Source organism: Danio rerio, chromosome 4 (genome assembly GCF_049306965.1).
Source record: "Danio rerio strain Tuebingen ecotype United States chromosome 4, GRCz12tu, whole genome shotgun sequence".
In the NCBI taxonomy this organism is placed as follows: domain Eukaryota; kingdom Metazoa; phylum Chordata; class Actinopteri; order Cypriniformes; family Danionidae; genus Danio; species Danio rerio.
In genome coordinates this window covers 26392517-26418082 of record NC_133179.1, presented here as the reverse complement: position 1 = coordinate 26418082, position 25566 = coordinate 26392517, and the positions used below count along the sequence as shown (strand labels likewise).

At 34.9% G+C, this 25566-nt stretch overlaps 2 protein-coding genes across 3 annotated transcripts in view; one reads left to right on the top strand and one right to left on the bottom strand.

Moving 5' to 3' along the window:
- tmcc3 (transmembrane and coiled-coil domain family 3) overlaps nt 1–8091 on the top strand; it is a 40724-nt gene extending 32633 nt beyond the window's left edge. Inside the window, exons 2-4 of the mRNA NM_001044813.2 lie at nt 4306–5234; nt 5853–5988; nt 7533–8091. Coding sequence (NP_001038278.1) covers nt 4306–5234; nt 5853–5988; nt 7533–7835 — 1368 coding nt within the window. The 3' untranslated portion in view covers nt 7836–8091. The remainder of the gene's footprint in view (nt 1–4305; nt 5235–5852; nt 5989–7532) is intronic.
- Nucleotides 8092–12840: 4749 nt separating this feature from the next.
- Nucleotides 12841–25566, bottom strand: part of lamb1b (laminin, beta 1b) — a 46785-nt gene continuing 34059 nt past the window's right edge. The window contains exons 24-33 of one of the 2 annotated variants that reach the window (NM_001277130.1): nt 24207–24576; nt 21379–21563; nt 21065–21297; nt 18425–18625; nt 18057–18201; nt 17622–17826; nt 16127–16268; nt 15872–16048; nt 13309–13468; nt 12841–13229 (exon numbers count right to left, since the gene is read on the bottom strand). In NM_001277130.1, the coding sequence (NP_001264059.1) occupies nt 13093–13229; nt 13309–13468; nt 15872–16048; nt 16127–16268; nt 17622–17826; nt 18057–18201; nt 18425–18625; nt 21065–21297; nt 21379–21563; nt 24207–24576 (1955 nt within the window). In that variant the 3' untranslated portion in view covers nt 12841–13092. The remainder of the gene's footprint in view (nt 13230–13308; nt 13469–15871; nt 16049–16126; nt 16269–17621; nt 17827–18056; nt 18202–18424; nt 18626–21064; nt 21298–21378; nt 21564–24206; nt 24577–25566) is intronic. The other variant, XM_073946122.1, reaches the window with a different exon arrangement.

The window sequence follows — 25566 nt, the reverse complement described above, 5'->3', positions numbered from 1 at the left end:
TTATAAGTTATACATTTTTGGATGAGAAAGCCTATTGGATGACATGACACTGATGAGCTCTGAACAGTTTTATTTTCTAACACTTTATTTTTATGGTCCATTTCAACAGATATTTAACTGGCTATAAGAAACTTTCCAACTACATGTCAACTTACACTAACCCTAACACCAACCTAACAGTCTACTTCTAATCCAATGAGAATTAGTTAGCATGTAGATGCAATGTAACCTAAATTCAACAAATGGACCATCAAAACAAAGTGTGACCTTTTATTGTATATAGATTAATCTAAACACATAGATTTCAGTTGAAGGAATTATGATAGATTATTACTAATGTATACTATATTTCTTAGTTACGATAACAATATTATAGATTTTTTAAGATATTAACAAAAAAAAATAGTCAATGTGCTTATTTTTAAAATAATGTGCATGTACCAATTCCATACTAAGTTTATTCATAACAAGTGTTTGTGGTATGATTGTACAGTGCTCAGCATATATAGGTACACCGCTCACAAATCTATCTTTTAAATGTATATTTTTAAAAGAAAGCTTTAAAATATTATATTTGTGCATATACATTAAATTAGTCCGTATGAAGGCAAATCTGGAGCTTATCTAACAAATATATCTTACGTTAACAGTCCAAAAACTAGTACGCCCAAATTTATATGCTATGGAAAAATATTGAATACACATTTAAAAATGAGAAAAAATCAAGAGAAGCAAAAAAAAAAAAAAAAAAGTACAAATTTTGTTAAAGTTTTGTAGGTTTTAATTTGTTTTTGCAATATTTTGCTTGATTTTAATTGAATCTAAATATGTTTGGTGGCTAAAATATTATTTGAATAAATGCAGTTTAATACATACAATTAAATAAATAACTAAATAAATACAGTTTTCATATTTATTATACAGAGGTATATATTTCCAATGTTTGTCACACTTAAGTGTTTCAGAGTATCAAACCAATTTAAAAATTAGCAAAAGAAATTCAAATGACAATACACATTTTTGGGGATATTTTATAATGGGAAGGTTCAATTCCCTTCAGTGTTTTTCGTTTCAGTGGGTGACAAAGTATGTAAAGTGTGCATTTAGAAAATGCCAGGTCTAATGATGGACTTGAGCTGGATTGACCTGACCTGTATATTTTGATGAACTGACTCTTTGGTTTGCCTGAATGAATGTGATGTTCTTCAGGACTCGAGGGAAGGCTTGTTATTGTCAGACCATTGCACAGGTACATAAAGTGACCTTATAAACAGCTTCATTCATTTCTACATTCTCAAGAGTTTTATTTACCGGCTTAATCTCATTAGTTACACTCCATTCGGTCCACGGCTTATTTCAGCCCAAAAAGGCTGACCCAAATCTGTGTTTACTACTAGCCTACGAAATAGAGACTTTTTCTTCAGCCATGGTCACTGTGGTGGAGCAATCTTGAATTGTTATGCAGTTTATAAAGTTATTTTCCTGTTTTCGGGTCAGGCCAATGCCATCATGTGACGTGAGACTGAAAAAATGTGCTTCTTGGCTTGTTTCCTGTTCTTATAAAATATGTTTCCTTTAGTCTTATGGATGCTAAAGTAGATTCATGAGCATATTTTCTGGATTTTGACCAAGTCTTTGTCCTTGCTATATCTGTTGGCAGTCTTCTTTATTGAAGCTTTTCTGTTTAATTAAATACCTTAGACATCTTCAGCTGATTTTCAATTATGTTACTATTTATTGGAAGTCCTATACTGTAATAGTTCTGGTGCATAAATAAAGCCTATAAAGTACTTCATTTGTGCATGTACAGATTATTTATTTGAATAATAAAGAGATACTGAGAAGGAAGCAACCACTACATACTAGAAAAGGCAAATTGAGTTAAACATTGAGGGGTGTTTCATTTAAATGTATGTGTATGCATGTGTGTAGTATGAAATCTTTTTATTTATCTAAAACACATTTCTGAGTGATGTTGCAAAGTCTATTAAAAATGCTACTTGATTTAGATTTTTGTATGTTGCTTTAAATCAGAGATGGCCAAAGTAGGGCCCGCGGCCCAAAATTGGCCCATTATATGCTTTGATTTGGCCCACAATCCCATCTGAGGATAGTGAGTATGATGAGGGTTGAGGAATCTCTTTGTTGCCTTTAACACAGAGATTGTCATTTCTAATTTGACGAAACTTAGCGTTTTTGTTTCCGTTATTTCTGAGCTACAAAAAAAGCAAATTGAATTAAAACATTTTTAATTAAATGTTGTAAATGAATCCGGTTTTATAAAATGTAAATACTGTCACTCAACGTATAGAGGACTATGCAGAAGACATCAGTGAACAAATCAAGGCAAAAAAACTAATAAATCTCTGAATAAGATTTTTACTGTAATAAGATTTTAAAAATACTGTATTAGTTAATATAATGCATTTTTTTTCTAGTCATTTGTAAATATGATTAAATAAGTTAGAAAAATACAATGGCAACTATATTCACTTTTGGCCCACTAGCCTCAATCAAGGTTGTTTTTGGCCCTTTATAAGAAAAAGTTTGGACATCCCTGCTTTAATTAAAAGCAAAAAAATAAAAATAAAAATGTTGAATTACTACTAATAATAAAAAGAAAAATGCACATAAAGAGTTTACAATAAAATAAAATGAACTAAAATGTCCAAACAGAAGCTAATTCATAATAAATAATAACAGTTTCTAAAATAGGAAAGCCACTCTTTTTAAACCAACAATGTAATATCAAATATATTGAAAACATGGCCTAAACAAACTTTTTAACAAACCTGCAAGTGACAAGCCAAAATAGTTTTTTAAATAATAAAAGCAGTTATACTATTACTCAAGGGTGTAGATTTGCTCCACATTGGTGGGGACATACATCCCTAGAGCTGCATTAAAAAGAACAAATTCTGTTTCACGCCTTTAAAAAAATGAATAAAGTACTTGATAACAAAAAATAAACACTTAATAATACAAATAACATTTACATCCAATACTGCAAAAGTCAATTTACATGACTTTACTGTCAGGCTTTAAGGAAGTATGAAAGAGAAATTCAGAGTGGTGTGTGACGCAATTGAACTGTTTTATCCCAATTATTGTTTATTGTAAACATGGAGGCCAAAATTTTAACTTTGATCGAATCGAAATTTTGATTAATTACACAGCCTTGGTATACAGTGAACTCATAGCAAACTTGACTTTGTGCACATGTAGGTTACTAATGGCTGACGGAGCATTATTTAATTTTGAAGTGGATTCAATTTTTGGTAGGGACATTTCAGTAATTGGTGGATATTATTGGGGATACGTACACTCCGTCCATGCCAATTCTACACCCTTGGTACTACACTGACTATTAGGGATGTAACGATTCACCAGACGAGACAGGAGTTGAACAGAATTATGAAGATGAATAATTAATATTACTTGTTTTGTATTAATATTATGTGGTTAGGCTTATTAATAGTTTTTTTTTTTGCTTATAAACATCTGTGACATATTCATTGTTCTGTTAGTGTAAGTAACTACAGTGTGTGCAGTACTTGCAAACAATTTGTGTTTTGTCTGGTGCACTTTATCGCTGTGATTTTAGTCTGTCGCCCCACCTCTTGCTTGCCGCTGATGTGCAGGTAAAGCGAATTTGTGCCTGTAAACACAACGCCTATCTATTCAAAATGCATCACAATTTGTTCAACATTTCTACTGGTTTGCATCATCACATATTTAAATCGATTTTCAACCAGCTCACGGTGAATCGTTACATCACTACTAACTAACCATATATACGATCTTTTTAATTTGCTATTTCTTATCTTTCAAAAATAATCTACACAAACTGAATAGGGGATTTTTAGACTTTTTTTTCCATGCTGATTTGATTCATTTTACTGACTGAAACCCAAACAGTCAAATCAGCATACTCATTTCTAATACTCAGTTCCCTTCAACAGTTTCCTAAAGGGTTTTCTGCTGCTCTCACTTTAAGATCTTATGCACAGATAATGCATTTCAGATTGCTCACAATCATTTTATACATAACAGTGTTTAAAAGAATAAACATCAATATGGGCATTTTGACTCAGAAGCATATATTTGACAGCAATATACTGCAAAAGTAAACCAAATTCAGTCCTCCTACCCTCAACTCAATGCGTTGCATTACAATTCATGAAAATTGCTTGCAGAGTTTTATTATTTGACTCTGATGGTAAATATTTGCCCGGAACTAGTAAATGCTAAAATCTTATTGATTAAATCTTTATTGATTTTTCCTCTGTCTGTGTTTGATTTCAGGCGGAGAGAGGTGTTGATGTGAACACCCTCAGCATCCCTGTGCCCATGCGAAGAGGGGGCTCAGAGACGTGCTTAGACCTAGATTCAGATCTAACAGTACGGGACGGCCCGCGATCACGATTTGGCCTGGACAGCCTCCAACAAAAGATCCTCAAAGTAAAAGAACAGCTGCGAATTGAGCAAAACCTACAAGATGAGAACGTGGCTGAATATCTTAAACTCATCAACTGTGCAGACAAACAGCAGAGTGGCCGTATTAAACAAGTGTTCGAGAAGAAGAACCAAAAAACTGCCCACAACATCTCCCAACTCCAGAAAAAACTTGAGCAGTATCAGCGCAAGATGAAAGAGTCAGACATCTCCAACGGCACCAAACACGCAACGCCAAAAGACAAAGACAACGACAACCTCAAAGAAACTGTGGTCACCGGAAGCGGACGACATCCACATTTGGACAAAGTCAAAACCATCGGCCCTGGAGTTTCTTTATCTCCGCCGTTCTTCTTTAGCAAGCCCAGGGAAATCGCAAACCTTATTCGCAACAAATTCGGCAGCGCTGACAACATCGCCCACCTGAAAAGCTCAATGGAGACTGGGTCTGGGTTGCAGGCGGAAGCGGGAGCCCGGATTTTAAGCGGCAGCGCCACATTGACCCCGAAACCTAAATATCCGAGTGATGACGAGTGTTCCACCGAGACGTCAGTTTCTGTGGAAAGTAATGGGCAGGTGACTGGATCGGGCACCACCGGGCAACACAGCGGATCTGCAAGAGAAGCTGAAGTCAATAGCCGACTGCTGGAGGCCTGTGAGGAGATCCGGGAGTTGAGGGAAGCTCAGAGTCTCCTGGCTGACGACATCGAGACACTCAAGAACCAGTTTAAATGTGAAGTGGAGAACATCACGCAGACACTACAAGAGGAGCGATACAGGTCAGTTAATAATTACTGTTGGTGGTCTCGTGAGTGTGGATTCATTTTGGCACATATAGAACTTTAAGAGTTCCCTCTTAGATATTGCTTGATACTGACAGCAGGTTTGGCATGCTGTCCCGGGAGAGAACCCTGAGATAATTGAGCCCAGGGCTCCTGCCTGGTCAATTAGCATGAAAAGAGGTTCTGTGATCAAGTAGGTCTTGCTCCAATTGGTAAAGAAGGAAAAGGGGGAGATGGGGTGGATGGGGGATTTTTGAAGTAGGGCGAAAATGGGCTATTTATTGTAGGCTAGGATTAATCTGATCGTTGTATCAATGATTGCGGATGAGAGACCAGCCACGATTAATCATATCACATGGCCCTCTTGAAATTAGTTTAAAAAACTTCACTTAGCAGGCATGCGCAATGCACCATATCAGCTATTGGCTAGAAATGTTAACGCTTCTAATGCAATCAAATACTTTTCTTGCCTCTTGAGTCCATTCAAATCCTGATTTATAGATATTTAAAGTATAAACCAATATTAACATTAAAACCTATTACCTAAGATCCTACTAAAAAAAAAAAAACAGCACATTGGCTTAAAGTAAATTTTGATGTTGTTGTTTTTATAAGGTGTGAGCATCTAGAAGACCAGCTGAACGACCTGACAGAGCTCCATCAGAATGAAACCGCAAACCTCAAACAGGAGCTCGCGAGCATCGAGGAGAAGATGGCCTATCAGGCTTATGAACGAGCTCGAGATATACAGGTATAATCAAACATGCATGTTCAATAGCACTTCTGGTGCTGACATCATTTTCATTGATCTGGGGCCTGCACTATCCCAGCAAGCACGGAACATTAACATGACGTCAGGTTGACCTTGAACCCCAACGTCGTGGGATGTTGCATTTTTTTTGGAAATAAAGATCAGGTTGATGTCAGGCTGACCTCATGATGTTGTGTGGGCGTTACCAATATGATGTTTATCAGACATTGGATTTTGGTTGCCTTACCTGATGAATAAATGTCAGTATTTGACATCAATATGACGTTGGTTTAAGATTTGGGCTCATGGATTTGGCTCGTGATGTTGGATTTTGGTCACTTTCCAACAGAACCTTAAATCAACTAAAAAACTTGTCATTTGATGTTGTTATTATATGTTAAAAGAACATTGTCTTTAGATGACTGTGACCTAAATCTAACCCAAAATTAACGTCTTATGATGTTGTGTGTCTGCTGGGATTAAGCTGGATTAGCTGGATAACCAGTTAAATTTTGGTTTAGTTTGCACCAACCTTTGGTTTTAGCTAACTTTAAGGCACCTCGACTTTAATCACGCTTTGTTGCCATGGAAGTTATAAAGCAGCTGAGCTACCTTCATGGTACCTAAAACCCAGAATTGGTGTAAACTAACTGGCCAGCCAGCTGATAACTTAATGCATTTTTTCTAGTCAAATATCTTTCTGATCATGAAAAAGACAGGTAAATGGCCTCCGAAATGCATTCGAGATGGATATAAATCCAATCGCTCAAACTAGGACACATTCCAGATAAAACAGGACACGTTGTTGCACCTGGTTTTTAAAACCACATATGCAAATATTACTCCTCCCAAAATATAATTGCGTGTCATTTGACATATCAGATATAACAGCGCTAATTGCAAAATAATGCCACAGATGGCAGTTTGGGAGATTTTATTTTTTGCTTTTCATTCTATTTTTGTCTCTATCTGTTAAATGTTAATGATAAATTAGTATCAAATAACAGCATTAACAACGGTGACTCATCACATACCTGTTGTATCCATATCTCTGTGAATGGGAAGGAAAAATAGAGCATTTAATTTGTTTTTAGAGCATTATAAAGGGTTTTGTATTTACACAAATAAATTAATGTCAACTTGACACTTTATTTAAACTCCATCTTACAAGAACACAATAAGGGAAACGATGTTTACTATAAATGTACCACAATCATGTTGCACTGCTTGCTTTAACCTTAAATACCTCTTTTGCACAATAATCAACATTTAATACCTCTCTTTCACAATATCCAGCACAACATTGTTTAGTTTCATGCAAAAGTACTGGTATAGCCTGTCTTATGTGTATAGTTAAGTATCTTATAGTATATGTTAGTTATACTCAGGTTTTTTAAAATAGCTCTTATGTCTAGTCTTGTGTATGTTTATGATTAAGTATGTAGCATCGTTGTCCTGCGAGACACAATATTTCATTTTTCTGTATGTCCACACATGTTGCCGAATGACAATAAAGCTCAACTTGACTTGTCTGCCATCCCCAGGACGCTTTGGAAGTCTGTCAGACGCGTGTCAGTAAACTAGAGCTCCAGCAACAGCAGCAGCAGGTCTTGCAGTTGGAAGGCACCGACGCCAAAGTCCTGCTGGGAAAATGCATCAACATCATGCTGGCCATCGTCACCGTGATCCTGGTTTGCGTCTCCACCGCTGCTAAATTCTCCGCTCCGTTGATGCGAAGTCGCCTACATGTGTTCGGGACACTAGTATGTGTGTGTTTACTGTTGTATAGCTGGAGCAACTGGGAGCATCTGCAGTGCGCAATAGAGAGAATGCTGCTTCCCAGATGAGGGTCGGGAAACATGGCTTTGTGTGGTGAATTTCTTCTGATTAAGTGCTCCTCAATGGGATTTTCCCTTCACAATGTGACTGTCCCAAGACAATGGCTTTAATTGACTTTTTTATCTGTCTATTTTGTTTGTTTTTTTGTATCGGGAAGAGTTGGTATTGATGATGTACTGTAGCAGAAACGGGTCCATCTAGGTGACTGTATTGTTTAGTAATGTTTTGTTTGTCATCTGTGTCTTAAAAGAAAAGGTTCACTACCTTTCTTATGTTTTATGTGCTTTCTTAGGTGGTGATAGTGTATTTGGGTTCACAAAAACTTAATTTGATCAAAAAATGCTTAAGTTAAACTATTTAGGGACCATATTTTTCGGTATTCTGATTGTCACAGATTGAATAATTCTAATATTTCTTCATTCTTGGGTTTTAATACTTTTACATGAAATGATGATAATTGATTTTTAATATAGATGTTTTTTTGGATCATTCAAATCAGTGTTTCTCAACCACGTTCCTGGAGAACCACCAGCCCTGCACATTTTCCATGTTTTCTTAACCAAACACACCTGATTCAGATCATCAGCTCATTAGCAGAGACTGAAAGACCTGTGATGGGTGTGACAAAGGAGACATTTAAAACATGCACTGCTGGGGGTCCTCCAGGAACATGGTTGAGAAACACTGTTTTAATTGATTAAAAAAATAGTTTTTTCTTTAATTGCAATAATAAGACTGTTGTTGAAATGCCGCGGAATTTAAATGAAAGGAATTCAAACTTTTTTCTCTCACAATTTCAAGTTTATATCTTTTTTTGTTGTTGAGAATTTTGAGTTGATATATTTGAGTTTATAAATATAAATGTTCAAAATATAAACTCTAAATTCTGATTTCAGAATTTAGGTATATAATTATGTATTTGTTTTCAAGTTTCTTCGTTATTATACATTGAAATTGCAGATACTTTAAAAAGAAGCTGGGATGTAAACTTGAAGTTGGCTTGATTTTCTTTATGCATTTTGTGTTGTTGTTGATATTATTAAGGGTGAATTACAAACCGGATGTTTTTGACAACGACATTTTCAAGCATTATTTGTATTATTGAGATGGCCTGAAGTTCTTTTCACCTGCACTTTAAACATGTCGCCCCGGTTTGAGATTCAGTTTTTTTTTCTTTACTTCTAACAGCTTTACTCTGTACTGACCACAAACACTTAGTCTTTTTAACTCTTGTATAGTAGAAATGCCTTGGGGGTGAAACTAGAAACTAGAACATGAGAAGGAACAAATATCTCTGTCAAGTTTAAGTAACATTCTGAACTGTTCTTCGTCAAAGTTAGACTATTTTTATACATTATTAATTTGCATTGTTGAATGTATGTCTTAATGATTCCAACATCTGCAAACTGATTTAAGGAATTTAAACACTGTTTCTCTGAGTGTGTGCCTGCCTGTGGTCTTGACTGAAGATTGTAGAAGCCAAAATCTGAATTTACCCATGAACCTGTGTAAGAAGAGGCCTTTATCTTTAAGCATGGGTTTTTAAGTGATTTCATTTGTTTTACACACGCTTCAGTGTCACTGGTAGGAAACTTGTCTAGTCTTTAATTGTTGTCTAAACCTGCAAATAAATGGCCTCGTTTTTCTCTATTCTTGATTGTTTATTCACTCGATCACATGACGACAACAAATTTGTTTTGAAAATTTATAGTTGCTTCATTTTTCTTCCTCCTTCTCCCTTTGTATATCACAAACGGTGCTGTCTAATTACTTGTAAGATAATCCTTTTCAATAGCTGAAGGCTTGAATGTCTTTCATTATTTTCAAAGGTCACTGATGACGCTTGTGTTTTAGTGTCTTTCAGAAGAGTGTCGCCCTCTTGTGGTTGGTGAAGGGAATTGAGCGCGAATCGATCAAAAACAAAATAATCATATACAATGTTTCATGTTAAGCCGCAGGCACCTAGTTTTCCGTACAGTCCTCTAAAATAAGTGGTAGTTCACTCAACAATAAAAATGTACTACTACTTAAAGGTTTTGTGGAATGCAAAATAAGATATTTTTTAAGAATGCTGGAAACTAGTAGTAATTAACTTTCATAGTAGAGGACACCTGTGGAATGCAAAGGCTGCCAGATTCCAACATTCTTTAAAATATATTCATCCAATATAAAATATCTTCTTAATCATTCATTTACAACAGACAAGTAACATTTATTCACAACAACGTGTAGAATTTTGAGTGTGCTTCACAAAGATGAGTGGGCTTTATAAACCACCTGTAGGATGCATTCTCTCCTTTCCACATGCACCTGGCACTTTCTTATCAACAAAAAATAAGATATTTTAAAGATTGCTGGAAACCATAAGGCATTAACATCCATAGTAGCAGAAATACAAATTTCCAACATTCTTCAAAATATCTTCCACAACAGCATGCTCTATTTATGTATTTACACCAGACCTTTTCTTACAAACAATCCATGGTGAATTAAATGTGGGGAATTAAATGTGAAGTTGTTTTATCAGAAAATTCAGACCCAGACCAGTGTAATATTTTGTTTACTTTTGACACAGCGCAGAGCTAACTCAATTTTTTTTTTAACTAAAATGGTCACCACTAAACTAATTAACTTTCTTATTGATTGCTACATGACATTAAGTAAATGTTAGTAAAAAATAGCAGAAATCTAAATGGAATCATCATTTATTCACATTCATGTGTTTTCAAATCTTTGAATTTCCTTTTTTTGTTGAACATAAAAGAAGATATTTTGAAACATGATGGAAAGTAGCCACTGGCCTCAAAGAACTTGTTGACTTGAAGTTGTGCTTAAATTTGTTCCTTTATGCAGAAGTGTCCAAACACTGTCCTCCTGAGAGTTTGCTCCAGCCCAAACCCTATAAGATTATCACTATTTGCTTGAGCAGATGTGTTTTAATTGGTGTTGGAACTCTGCAGGACACTGGCCCTCCAGAATAAAGTTTGGACACCTCGTGGTCACATAGTTAGTAGATATTCAATAGTAAACTGATGACTGTTTTAAAATACAACTTAGTGGCAAAAAGGATCACATCCAGGACAACCTACTGACAAAAGATACAAATTGCATCTGATGTAAATATAGTTTTAGAAAAAAATTGAGTCACAAAATTATATGTAGGCTACAGTAGTCTATATAAATGCTGTAACATATGAATTAAAAATTTCAATATGAAAATAAGTAGCTAAATTGTTATTTTTTTGAAAATTATTGCGTAAATTAATGTTAAATCTCATAATATCAATGAACCTCATAAATCGAAGCAGAAATAGATTTTTTTTATGTTCTAAATTGTATTGACCTGTTCCGAAAATGTTCTCTTTTGTATAGGCCTACTGAGTCTCCACGGTCAGTTTTCATGTATGAAAGAGGCCTGTTCCTCATTTAATTTTGCCATGTGAATGCAAATGTTAAAGCTTAATATTTCAGATATTTCCCAGAATGGCACTAATATTAACAGAACCTAATTATTTAAAAGTGGTGCAGTGCCAGTCACCACAACTGTAAGAATTTCGCACCCTTGTTTCACACATTTAGATTTAATTAGCACAAAATGGCCGCTATTGACTAAATCGCGGGAAATTATTAATTAGTGACATCTGTTTCCCCCGCATGTCACGCACTGGGCTTTCGTAGCGTAGAACCACCCGAAAAATAATGATGGATATTAAATTCAAACATAAACGCGATAGTAACTGTTGATAAGTTGCAAGGAATGACACAAGGAAGTCCTATGAAGCACCAAACGAGTGAGTATTTGATGTAATTATTTCTTTTGGCCACCGTGCCAAGATTGTTTGTGTCTGCGTTCATAATTATGACATTGCAAAGTGTGTCTGATTCTTGTAAGATTCTTAAATTTGTTTTAATTTTAAATTAGAATATTTGGCTTGACTTGGTATCACAGTTTGGTATCAATCATTATTGATTAAAATGTAATAGTCAAATGTTTCAATACATATTTATTTAATGTTTAAAGAAGTATTGCTAATCCAATACTGCATTAATTTTATCAGACATCATGCAATACAATGAAATAATACGTGATGTGGTCAAATATGAAAAATTTAATGTGTTGTTGAAAAATAAAAAAGTATTTTAAAAGGAGGGAAACAACGTGTATAGGCCATGTTCCCCCTTTTAAAATGCAATATTTATGTACTATATCAAATTTAAAATGTAAACAATCCAACTGTTGTGAGGAAAACATGCTTCATTCAGTACATTACAATTACTGTTTCCAGACTGGTTGTGTGTGTGTGTGTGTATGAAGACTGAGCTTCAGTGATTTATTGCTTTGCGATCAAATATTCTGATGCCATTTTTTCATTATCACTGTACTCCGCAAACATTACCTGATTTGTAGTCCACATTTTGTGAAATCCTTCCACATGTTTCTCCCAAATACATGTTTGATTATATATTTGTATGATTACTATTTCACACCACATCATTCTGGTTACTGGGATGATAGGACACAATACATTGCGTAAGCTTTTTATAGTTAAGAATGTTAAGGGGGTCATGATAATTTTTTTTACACAGTTTTACCATTTTGTAAGTTAGTAAGATCATTGTGACATTACACAATTGGATTACACATTGATTATAGCAAAAAAAAGATGGTAAGACCAATCTCTGCCTTCATTAAAAAAATGAAGCCAAAAAATGTCTCAAAATGGCTGCTGTCGTCTTGCATTAATGATTGTTATTTAGAGCCGGAGTTTGCATCAATAATTAGTCATTTGTTTTTATTAGTTCATTAAAGTTTTTGGCTTATATCCCATTCATTTACAGGGTTGGGTTTACCTGTACTGCAGCCAACAACCAGTGAGTGACCAAAGTGTTTTGGCTTCACTTTCAGGCACTTTGTGATTTTTATAGTTAGTTTAAACACTGGATATGTTATTATGTATCAAATTCTGTATCAGGTCCAAGCCTCTTCTCATTAGAATTAGGAAAACTTTACAAAATCATAGTGTAATTCAATGGGCTTGCTGTATCCATCCCAGATACCAATATTTAAAAATTCGAATCACCATGTGACATAAGTCATGGATTTAAACAACACCATCATGTTTTTAATAGTATTACAGACACTGTGAGTTTATATTAGTAACATTTGTTGTTCACTTTTGTAATATTTGGACCTAGAAACTGTGTCCGTTTTGACACTAGACACAACAATTGGATAGGATTATTTATTAGTTTTGGTGGAAATGGTTAAGCGCAGGTGCTGTAGATGTTGATCTTCTGACTGAGCTCTTGCAGCACATCTCTGGCTTCATTCTCCAGCCCTTCTAGCTCTTGAGATTTCCCCATTAGAATGTGCTGATTTGCAGCAAATGATCTCTCCAGCTCTGAAAGAGTTCAAAAGAAGGAAAGAAAAGTGAATAATCTGATATATATCTACTATTGGAGTCTATGAGCTGTGTTTACCTCTTAGTCTCTGTAGCTTGTTGGTGGCATCTATTAATAGATCCTTTGCCTCCTGTTGTAGTTGCTCGGCCTTTTGACGTGCATCAAACACACCTGCTGCTTTTTGATCTATCAGGCCACTGGCCAGCTGATACTTGGGTAGCACGAGTGTATCCAAATCCTAAAACACACAAATATACACATGCATGAAACAAACACTGACTTTTTCAACCTGGTTGTGACAAACAATAATTTGCTAAAGAGATTATTAGTGCTGTCAAACAATTAATATAATTCGAAATAAAAGTTAATTTAAGTTTTGAATTTGTATTTTATGCGTGCGTATTTATACATGCATACATAAATATCTACAGTGCACTAGTGTATATTGTATATTAATACAAACTTTTATCTTGGATGTGATAAATCACAATTGTTTGTTTAACCAGCCAATTCGAATGTTATCCCTCGATTAAATGGCCATTATCAGTGGTTATCAGCTGATAGATATGGGCCAGTATTGGCCTTCTGTGCCTACTGGTAGGCTCATAGGTCTGTTATCATCCATCCACTTGATTAATCAGCTATAGATCACATACGGCTACGGCTGGAAGTTAATGAGAATTATTTATATTATTTATCAAAATTCCCATTAATTGTATTTTATTAACATCTACACCTACCTTAAACTCAACTGTCACAGTAATGTAAAAACAGATCTGGAGTCTTTTATATTAATATAGCTGATTAACCATGTGGATGGATGATAACAGCCTTCTGAGACTACCAGTCGGCGCAGAAGGCCCCTACTGGCCTATAACTATCAGCTAATAACCACTAATAACGCCCATTTAATCGAGTAATTACATTCAAAGAGGGTGGTTAAACAATCGTAGTGATTTTACATACATAGAATCCATATTAAAGGAATAATTCACACAAAAATGAAAATTTGCTCAAGTAAAGGGAGAGTAAATGATGACAGAATTTAAATTTTTAGGTGAACTATCTCTTTAAATGTGCGCACTTTCAAATATCTGTTGATTAAAAAAATTTCAAAATATGGGTGAAATAAATGGTATTTTGTGTACAGTCCAGATATATTTGTTAAAATTAAACAACATACATTTTCTGACCTGTACTCATTAAAATACACAGAAGACTAAGTGACCATAATTTAATTTTATTATGTTTTAAATTATTAAAATCTTATTGCTTACAAATGGGTAAATTAGCGATCTGAAAGACTGGCAAAGATTTGGATTTTTTTGTATTTTATGTGTGTATTTATACATGTTTAAATATGCACAGTACACACTTTTATATTCTATGAAAACAAAGTTTTTTTTTGGATGTGATTAATCACAATGAATTGTGTCAGATCACTAGTGATTTTACATGCATAGAAAACCATATTGAAGGAATAGTTCACCCAAAAATGAAAATTCACTAATCATCGAGTAAATTAGGGGTTTCAAACTCAATTCCTGGAGGGCTGCAGCCCTACATAGGTCAACCCTGATGCAACACACTTTCCTGTAGATTTCAAACAAGCCTGAAGGACTTAGTTTGATCAGGTATGTTGGTTGGAACTAAACTCCAGAAGTTTGACACCTGTGTAGTAAATAATGAGAGTATTTTTCTTTTTGGGGTGAACTATCCCTTTAAATGCGAGCATTTTCAAATAACTTGTGAAAAAAATGTAAAATATGTTTGTCACAAATTATATTTGTGAAAATAATACTTATTCTTATCTGTTATCATTAAAATGCATACAAGATTAAGTCACCATACTTTAATTTTATTATATTTTAAAATTATTAAAAACTTCTTGCTGACAAATGGGTAAAGTGATCTGATCCCATCCTAGTGATCTGAAAGTGATCTTATTTCAAAATCTGTCAATAAATGAGTATTATGCTTAAAATCCATTTAAATAAAAAAAAACATTTTTTGCATATTAATTTTATAAATGTGAACATATTGCATTTAAAAAGTCCAGTGATGCTTTCAGTAGTTTGGATGGTGGTTGGCAGCTCATTCTGACCATTGTTGACACTTTAGTGAATTGATTTTTATTTTTCTTGCTGTTTAGTTTGTTGTCTCAGATAAGTGTCTGCTAAATGTATAAATGTAAATGTCTAATAGTATTCTGATTTAATGGGATAGTTTACCAAAAACTCACCTTCACTACATTTCCATACCATTTACACACCCGAGTGATTTCTAAGGCTTATGAATTTTTTTCAGTATACAACATGCTTTGTAAAACAATATGTGAATTAAAACGCACAAACCAAAATAAATAATACTAATTAAATGATAAGGTTTCTTTTAGAAAAAAAAATATTTATTTTATTTTATATTTTTGCCTTTATGGGGAAAAGCTTCATTTTGCATGTGAGAAGTTGTGACTTTGGTAAATTAAATACAATTGTTTGTGACTCATTGAGTTGTTCAAATTAAATACATCAATTACAACATGTCCAACAAATACAAGGTATTTTTTGGATGGCTGTATGTGCAAGCAATAATTTCTACAGGATTTGTGAATAAAGGAAGTTGAATGTCATCTTCTAGTTACCCGTTCTGTGTGCTCCAGCTCCGCTGTGGTGTCCTCAGCTTGTCTCTGAGTCTGATCTGCACTGCGGGACGTTTCTGCAGTTTTCCTCTGGAGATCATCAAGATCTCCCTCTAGATTTACCATTCTGCCTGTGCTGCTGCTCAGTTTGAATTCGGTCGCTTCAGTTTTTGATTGTACCTGATGCACAGATTTCATTAAAAAGAGTGTATTTAAATGGCACAAGTTAAGAAGTGTGACATGCAGTATTCTACTCACAGAAGTGATTTGTTGATTTGTTTGGTTTAGGTCACGCTCAGCTGCCTTAATTTTTTCATTGGCAGCAGTTTGAGCACGGTCGGTGTCCTCTAGAGTTTTCTTCACCTCATCAGAGGTGTGTTTTAGAGTTGTTGCTTTCTTACTGCAACACAAACACACAGTTACAGTATGTAGAAAAGCAAGGTATTTTTGTGGAGGTACTTCAGCTTCGTCACAGATGATTATAGAAATGTAGTTCATTCAGTGGTAGTTTTTTCAGTTTCATTTATTAATTAGGATTAACCATGTACCATCTCATTAAAAACAAATTAAGAATAAGAAATAAGAAATTTAGTTGTTTAATGTCATAAAGATTAATCTGATTTGATATACTGTTCACAAGCTACAGCTTCAAGCATCAGCATAAACTAACACTTGACTTGTAAATTAACAATTTCCTAACAAAAAAGGAAACAAAAAGAAACATTCATTTATTCCATCATTAATTAATTAATTTGTTTATTCACGAATAAACAAATTAATTAATTAATTAATTTGTTTATTCATTTTTCTTTGGCTTAGTCTGAATGGACCGCCAACTATTCCAGCATATGTTTTACTTAGCGGATGCCCTTCCAGCCGCAACCCAGTACTTGTAACAAAAAGAAACAAAAAACTAAAAAAGATTTTGGCATTAGCTAAAATTTTGTCCAAAAATATTGACACAAATCCAATATTGTAAAACACAAATGAAAATCATAGTCTGTGATAATCAATTGAAAATCTTACAGTGGTGCAGGAATGACGTCAAGACCCAGAGACTTTATTCACCACGTATTCCTTTAAGATGTTCAACTAATTAGTTAGGTAAGATCTTTGGTAAACATTAATTTGTGATAAGTCAATGTTTTGCTTTACAACACAGTTTCTAAATACAATTCCTGGACGGCTGCAGCTATGCACAGTTTAGCTTTTACCTGATCAAAATAATCAAGTCTTTCAGTTATGTTTGAAACCTACAGGTAAGTGTGTTGCAGCAGAGTTGGAACTAATCTGTGCAAGGCTGTGGCCCACCAGGAACTGGATTTGACACCTTTGCTTTACAACATGTTCTCCCACTCCATCACAAACGACTAGCAAAATAGGTTTTTATATGTAAAAAAAAGTTATACAAATGCTTTAAAATTAGTGTTTTTGACAGGGATCTGTCTAAACACATTGTAATTTAAAAATACAATCTAATTAACAAAACAAAGAATTTATTCTAATGTATTTTTTCTCATTTTGTTTACTCATAAATTAACAAAACCTATTAAAAACACACTGGAAAATGACTGCAGTAACCAGCAGTAAATAATTCTTGAAGGTTCTGACACTAATTAGGCATAACTTGATTGACAGTTGAGGGTTGGGGTTAAAATAACAGAGTGTACAGTATGTACAGCATAAAAATCATGCCTATATAAGAAATCCTTATAAAGCATGAAAACCCAGTATGTGTGTTTTGTTTACTGACTTGGCAGCCTTTGCTTGTTCCAGGAGTCTCTCTGCATTGCGGGTTTTTTCTGCCGTCTGGGAAAGAATATCCTCCACATTGGTCAATCTGGCCACATGTTTGCGTATTTCTGTGGTCATGTTTTTTAGTGCCCCGGACGACACAGGTAGACTCAGTTTCATCACCTCATTAGCCACTTCCTCTATACGCTTTGGATCGGTTTCGTCTACACAGACAATCAGATTCAAGTGTTTTCATATATCCGTTACATCACTTAATGACTTCATAACTGAAATACCATGCTCCTATAGTCAACAAGCAATGGTAATTGTAACTAGCAAAAAGACTGGTGTAAAGCTAAAGCTATTACAGTTCTGACAAACTAGAAGTTTGAAATTGTGATATTGTGCACAGACCCATAGTGTGAGTGCTTGTGTTACATTTGACAATACATACTTGTGAGGAAGTCTCGTATCTGCTGAATGAGGTTTCTGAGATCCTCATTGGTCTGTTCCACTCGTGCTTTGCTCTGATTGGCTCTTAGTAACACATCCTGAGCGCTAAGTTTAGCCTCATCCGCACGTCCTCGAGCGTCTGACACCTGCAGGAAACACATTCATGTCCTTAGAAACGCTTGCAGTGTTGAATTTGATGTAAAGTTGATTATAATTGTACTTTTTTCAAGTTTATCAAGGCTGTATTTATTTATTTTAAACATCAATTAAAAATAAATAAAAGTTTATATCTAAAAATGTATTACTGTGATTCAAAGCATATTGATCTTCATTAATAAATAAGAATAGTTAATGTGTTTGTGTACTTGCCATCCTGTTTAACTTGTCTACTTCTTTGAGAGTGTGCAGGACCTCCTGGTCTAAGTTTTTGGCTTTATTTAAGGAGTCTTGGGATCGGGTCACAATAGTATCACATCCTTCCCCACCACAATGGGACATGCCATCCTCATGCTTACAGCCCAGACCACCACAATCCTTACATCCATCTAGACCTGCAGCCCCTCCACACACCTACAAACACATTTACATATTTGACATTACAACTCATGGCAATATAGAGTAGAGATCAAAATTTCAACTACAATCTTCTATATTTCGAGGTCTTTGCTTTGTCCTTATTTATCCTAAGAATCTAAAAGTAGTTTTTATTCAGATTTCAAGAGTTACATATATTCTGAAGCAATAAATATAATTAAATAATTTTTTACCCTAAAATGAAGCTTTTGAACTCTCATGGTAGGTGTGTATATATAACCTTTTATCTTTTTCTTTCAGTTAAATCCAATCAGTTATTTTGAAAATTATATTTGGCTTTTTATCAGCAGTTCAAATAAAAACAAATTTATCTGTATAAAAAGGAAAAGAAAAAAGTGCCTTATATGGCTTCTGGGGTGAATAAAGGTCTCCTTGTAGTGAACCAAATGTTCAAATTTACAACTATAAACCACTATCATCTTCATCTGTTGTGGTGCAATTTTTTGGGGAGTGATGCATTTAGCGCCATCAGCTGGACTGGACCGTGTTTTGCTTGTCTGTCTTTACAGCACTTTCACATTCATTTCAACTGCACTTGCACTTAACACTCAAGATATAAAAAAACACAGTCCTGTCCAGTGGTAATGCACTTAAAAACACACCTCAAAAGGTCAGGATTATGCCTGTCACAATCAATATCGACTTATCGCACAGTAGATGGACATGACCTCAATAGTTTTTGGTGATATCGTCTGAACATAAACAGTTCTAGCATCATTACTGGAGGTGTCAGTATGGTTAACAAAATTTATATATATTTAAAATTTATATATATAGTATTTACTATAAATTACTAAAGTATATTTTCATGTGGGCTGGCCAGTTTTTTTATGTGGGTTTTCCCAGTGATGGGTTGCAGCTGGAAGGGCATCCGCTGCGTAAAACATATGCAAGATAAGTTGGTGGTTCATTCTGCTGTGGCGAACCCAGATTAATAAAGGGACGTCGAAAATAAAATAGATGAACTAATGTTTAGCAACTAAAAATAGATCTAGCAGATATCGCAGCCTCTGTTACTTTTTACTTTGCATTGTTTTGTTAACATTATTAGGGTATGTATTTTCACATTCTGTTTACAATTTTCTAGTTAAATTGTTAAAATGACTATAATTACATTAAATATTCTTAAGAATAAAATATTATGCGTTCTTTTGGAGAGTTTATTTGCATTGTGATATTATATTGTCATTCTGGCATTATATAACGAGTGTCTTAGAATGGTCTTAAAAATAGAACAATATTGTTTATCACAATATATTTTGGTGCTAAACATTGTACAATAAAAAAATTGATATGATGACAGGCCTATACAGGATACCCTTATTCACTCCCCTGGGACATGATAGGATTTCTTTTATTATGGTGCTTTATCGGACTTATTTGCACTGCTAATATATAGCAGTCACCCTTTTGCAACAACAAAAATGTGTTTGAGTCTGATAAAAAACATTGTTTAGCAAGCTTGGGAGAAACTGAACCCAAAGTGTGCAGAAGTCTATTTAGGTGGAGGTGAAGTGTCAGAGGTTGGTGTAGGGATATGCAATATATTGTTTAAGCATTAATATTGCAATATGCACATCTGCAAGTCACATCGCAGGATATGCAATGTCTGGTCTGGAATACAGTTGATCAGGACATACAGTTGAAAACAAATGATTTATGAAGTTTAAACATAAAGTTACGAAACAGAATGTAATTTTAGTGTCTTTGTAAAGCCTGTGGCTGTGTGAGCATTTCAATCCAGTAAGCTAAAAAAAGAAACTGTATGTATGTAAATATAACATTTGAAAACCTTTCATTAACAATACCATAAAACAATAACGATTCTTGTCTTAGGACAACTTTAAATAACAGAAAACCATGAGCCAATGTTTATGTTTATTTGTATCTTTTCTCTGCTTTATTTATCTATGTTTTGATTTTTGGATTATTGTGTTTTATGCAGTCTCCTGAAAATTTTCCCAATCAACCTAAAATTATAAATACTTTGCAAATGCAAAAAGAACCATTCATTTCATCTCGTGAAATTATTCTCAAAATGTATTGCAGAAAAGTAAAATATCATAGCCGTTTATTTTAGAATAATAAAATGTCAGTTTTTTTTTCTCATTATTATGCCGCCCGAGTTTTGTGGTGTTTTCTGCAGCAGTTGTTAACATTTTTCTTTTATAGCTACATGAAATAAAAGTCTTTGCTTGAAGTCCCTTGAGTATTTTAGGACACATTATTATACTAGCATGCATAGTCACAACTAAAACTCCTTAACTTGATGATGGAGACATTATTATTAGACAAGATGGATTATTAGACAAGTCTTTTAAATTCTCAAATTTTGGTTGATACTGGAGGTTTCATGCATTCAAATAAGAATATTGTTGGGATTCGCTAACTATTTTAAAATGTAGGATTAATTACCTGACGGCTTAGTCGTGAAAGGTCTGTCGAGTTCAGTTCAGTTTCAATTTTGCTCAGCCTCTGTGTGTACAGCTGATGTTTCAGGTTAAATTCATTCTCAGTTCTTTCTAGTTTGGCCTCTGTATCTTTTCGTAGCAAGGCAGACTGTCTGACTGGTTCAGAGATGGCTTGACTGACACGGAAATCTGCTTCAGCTGATTCCCTATAATAGTCACGGATGCTGTCCACTGCACCTACAAAGCCAGATCAGCACATGCTTCAGCTGCAAAGCATTTTATTAAATTGAATCTTGCATATGATTGTGCAGTGTTTACCTCTGGGGTCTGAATGCTTTATGTTCAAAACCTGCTGCTGTTTATCAGAGGTGATTTCTTGTAGGTTTTGGGCCTCCTTGGTCAGACTTTTTAGGTCCTTAATTGCCCGGTGATGATCAGTAGATACCATGTCCAAGTCTGTTTCAGATCGGTCCATAGACTTTCTCAGAAGTGATGCTGTCTCACTAAGATTAAAAGAAAAAGTCAACATGTGTAAAAGATCACATTACAGACACTATGCCCCTGGTTTCAACTTTCTCCATTTACTTGTGACTGGTACTCAACAATTTTCTGGCACGCAACCCCCCCATTTCATTTATTAAATTGTGTTCAAATCTCAATACTGTGTTTAGGTGTATTCACAATGTTTCATTTATTTTTATTTCTATTGTGTTGTTATTGTTGTTGCTGGTATTATTATCTATCTTATTTTTTTATCTAAATTGATTGGTGGCCTGAAGTCACCAAACCTATCTCTTCCAATCACCCTACCTATCTTTCCACTTTATCCTATGAACTTATCTTCATCAAGACCTTTGTCCTTCAGTTGTACGTGCACGCACTGTCAAATTAGTAAAGCATAAACTGATTACTTTCCCACAAAATTTAACAGGCTTGGATTAACCCAAAAAGAAAAGAAAATCACTTTAACTGGTCAGTTTTAGAAAACTTTAGACCAGCATCCTCTTACATGGGCTGCAGAAAAGAAACTGCATTATTCAGTTTTTTTTTTCAGTCTTTCTTTCTTCAAAACCTCACATTTAACTACGACTGCTCTCTGCAAAACTAGCAAAACAGTTTCTTAAAGATTATCATTTCATTAATTTTATTTATAAAGCACAAAAATGGGGCAAAATAATATAAAATTCGATAAAAATAATAAATGCAAAAAAAAAATTAAAAAAGAAGGCATGTATTTCTAAGTTAAAAGAAATAAGAAAATTATGCAACTGTATCTTAGATTTAAAATAACCAGTAAATGATATTCTTCTTGTTAAATCTGTCTCCTGCTTTAAACAGCTAACCACCACATTATTCTATCTATCCTCATGATAAACAACATTTCAGGTTCAAATTTTACCTCTCAGATAGGTTTTTTAGGGTCTCTTGGAGGAGTAAGTTGCTTCAGGGCTCAGTACTGGCACACTTCCTTTCTCCATATAAACACCATCACTAGGATCTACCTTTAGAAAGATACATTTTTCTATCGCTGTTCTTTTAAAGATTATCTTCTAATTCTACTGATAGTTGTTGCTTGCATCTCAGTCTGCCTAATAGATTGTATTTATTTAGTTCATTTATTATTCACCATCAACTCAAACCAGAAAGAACACAGAACTGCTTGTGGATTTATTCCCTTTGTCACAACAGGACAGTGTTATGATTTTGATAGTTTGTTAATTGATAATAAGTCCCACATTGCGGGGAAATGCTTGATCTTGTATATTGGCCTTGCCTTGTACAACTTTAGATGGTTGATCAGGCCTTAGTATTGAGCACTTAATGTACTGAAGCATTTTCTCAAATGTGAAATGGGGTAATTTAATATTTATAAATAAAATGTAAATGAAAATAACAGATGTAATAATTAAGATAATGGGCTCTATTTTGACGGTCCATGCGCAAAGCGCAGGGCGCAAACAGTTTCAGGGCCTGTCAGAATCTACTTTTGCTATTTTAAGGACGGAAAAATCCACTTTGCGTTGTGGCGCATGGTCTAAAAGGGTTAAGTTTATTTTCTTAATGAGTTATACGTGTGTTTTGAGAATAAACCAATCAGAGTCTCATCTCCGATTCCCTTTAAGATCCAGTTGTGCCATGGCACATTTGCTATTTACATGACGTAAAGTAAGTGGAAGTGGAAAAACTGAGCATTTCACTAGCAAGAAAACTGTTAAAAAGAGCATCTACAGTGTGAGAATGAGAGATAAATTAATAACTTTTACTTTCGCTCTCGTGCATAGGGAAACCTTATACGCACAGACATCAATTAGCCTATAGATAATTAATTTCGTTTGTTAGCGCAAACATTTGTTTCAAAACAATTTTTTAACTTTAGTTCTAATTTCCAGCAAATGAATAAATGAATGATAATAACAAAGTGTGTTCAAAATACTGAGTTATATCCTACATGCTGTGCCCCATATGGTCTAAAACCTGCAGGTGGGCAAATTTAAGCTTGTTTTTAATAAAACAAATATAAATATGCATATAATAAATAATACTGCCAATAATAATAACATTATACAAAAGCAAATTGAATGAACTGAAAAAGCCTCCTGAGATAAAGGCATAAAAGCAGTGGTTTTTCATATTTATGTAGGCTAGAAAATAATAAGGTTTATGACATTTTAATCCTTTATATTTATATCCTATATATATCCTTATTATATCCTATATATATCGTTAATATTTTAATTATTTTTCATATGTAAAGATATTTGCACATTGCTCTACATCTTGTGTGTATTAAGCATTGTGAAAGCGAGGCGCAACTCTACGCTGGACTTAAGACTGGGTTTGTTCTGGTCTATTGAAAAATCTATTATAGTTTCTCAAAATAGCAACGCCCCAGCAATGCGCCTCAGAACGCCTTCCTTTTGAGACCAGAACACCTATGGGCGCACATATGAGCACAAATGCATTTGCTATTTAAACAGCGTGGCACCACACCTTAAAACTACTCTTGTGCCAAGCTGAAACTAGCAAACATCTATTGCGTCGCGCCTTGCGCCACATTGCGCCGGGTGTATGATAGGGCCCAAAAATAAAGTAAATTTTATGTTTTATAACTGGCTACTAAAAATAAATGCATTTCTTCTACATACCTAGCTTTCTTCATCATCCTCTGCGTGTGTGCGAAAGTTTGCTGAACCTTGTCATCCTCCAGTATCTCTCGGAGTTGCCTACTTTCATCGTCCAGACTCTTTATGATGTCTTTATATGGTGTCGCCACCCCCGAATCCTTCATTTCCTCAACCGTATCCACCAGCCTCTGCGTGTGATTGGTCAGCTCTCCCACATTAACATCCCATTCACGGAAACAGTAATGACACGCCTCACAATCTGGAAAGGTGCCTACAAAGCCCCGCCCACACGTGTCACACCTGCGGCCGGCAACACCCTCTATGCAAACGCAGTCACCTGATGTTTTATTACACTGCTGAGTGGCGATGCCTCTTGGGTCACAGTCACATGCTGGAACACAAATATGCACAGATGATTTAGAAAATGAAATGAGGTCAGAAGACTTAATGTGGTTTAAAATCTTGGATGTGAGTGCAGGAAGAATCGGTGCATTCTTGATTTGAGTGTGTGTGTTTGCTTGTATTGGAATGCATGAGAACACATCTGTGCTCAGTGGAAAATGGGAAAATGTGTGTTTGGGTGATTCATCCCAAGCATAGTGTTTAGATTCTATTTAAAACAAAAATCCAAGAAAAAAATATATTTGCAATTTGTCATGGCGAGTGCTACATTTTTGTATCATTATACTGTGTTATGTAAATATTTTATTTTAATGTTAAAAATGAATATAAAATACCATAAATACAAATTTCCGGCAGGGGTGCCCTTTGTCACCAATTTTGGTCCGGATTTCATCTCTGTTATTCGCAGACAATGTTGTTCTTTTGGCTTTATCGAACATGGACCTTCAACATGCACTGGGGCGGTTTGCTGCCGAGTGTGACGTGGCTGGAATGAGAATCAGCACCCCTAGGTCTGAGGCCATGGTGCTACACCAGAAAAAGGTGGTTTGCAATCTCCAGGTCGGAGGAAAGTCTTTATTTCCAGGTGGAGGAGTTCAAGTATTTTGGGGTTTTGTTCACGAGTGAGGGAAGGATGGAACGTGAGATTGACAGGTGGATTGGTCCAGCGACAGCAGTAATGCGGATGATGGACCAGTCCGTTGTGGTAAAGAAGGAGCTGAACCGAAAGGCAAAGCTCTCGATTTACCGGTCAATCTACGTTCCTACTCTCACATATGGTCATGAGTTTTGAGTCATGACTGAAAGGACCAGATCTCGGATACAAGCTGCCCACCTTTTGGAGCTCTGCCATTAGGGAGGAGCTCAACCACATTAAGATAAGTCATCTAAAGGGGCTTAGGACAAGAAGGAGGGCTCAGGGAAGACCCAAGACATGCAGGAGGGACAATGTCTGGGAATGCCTGGAAATGCCTCGGGA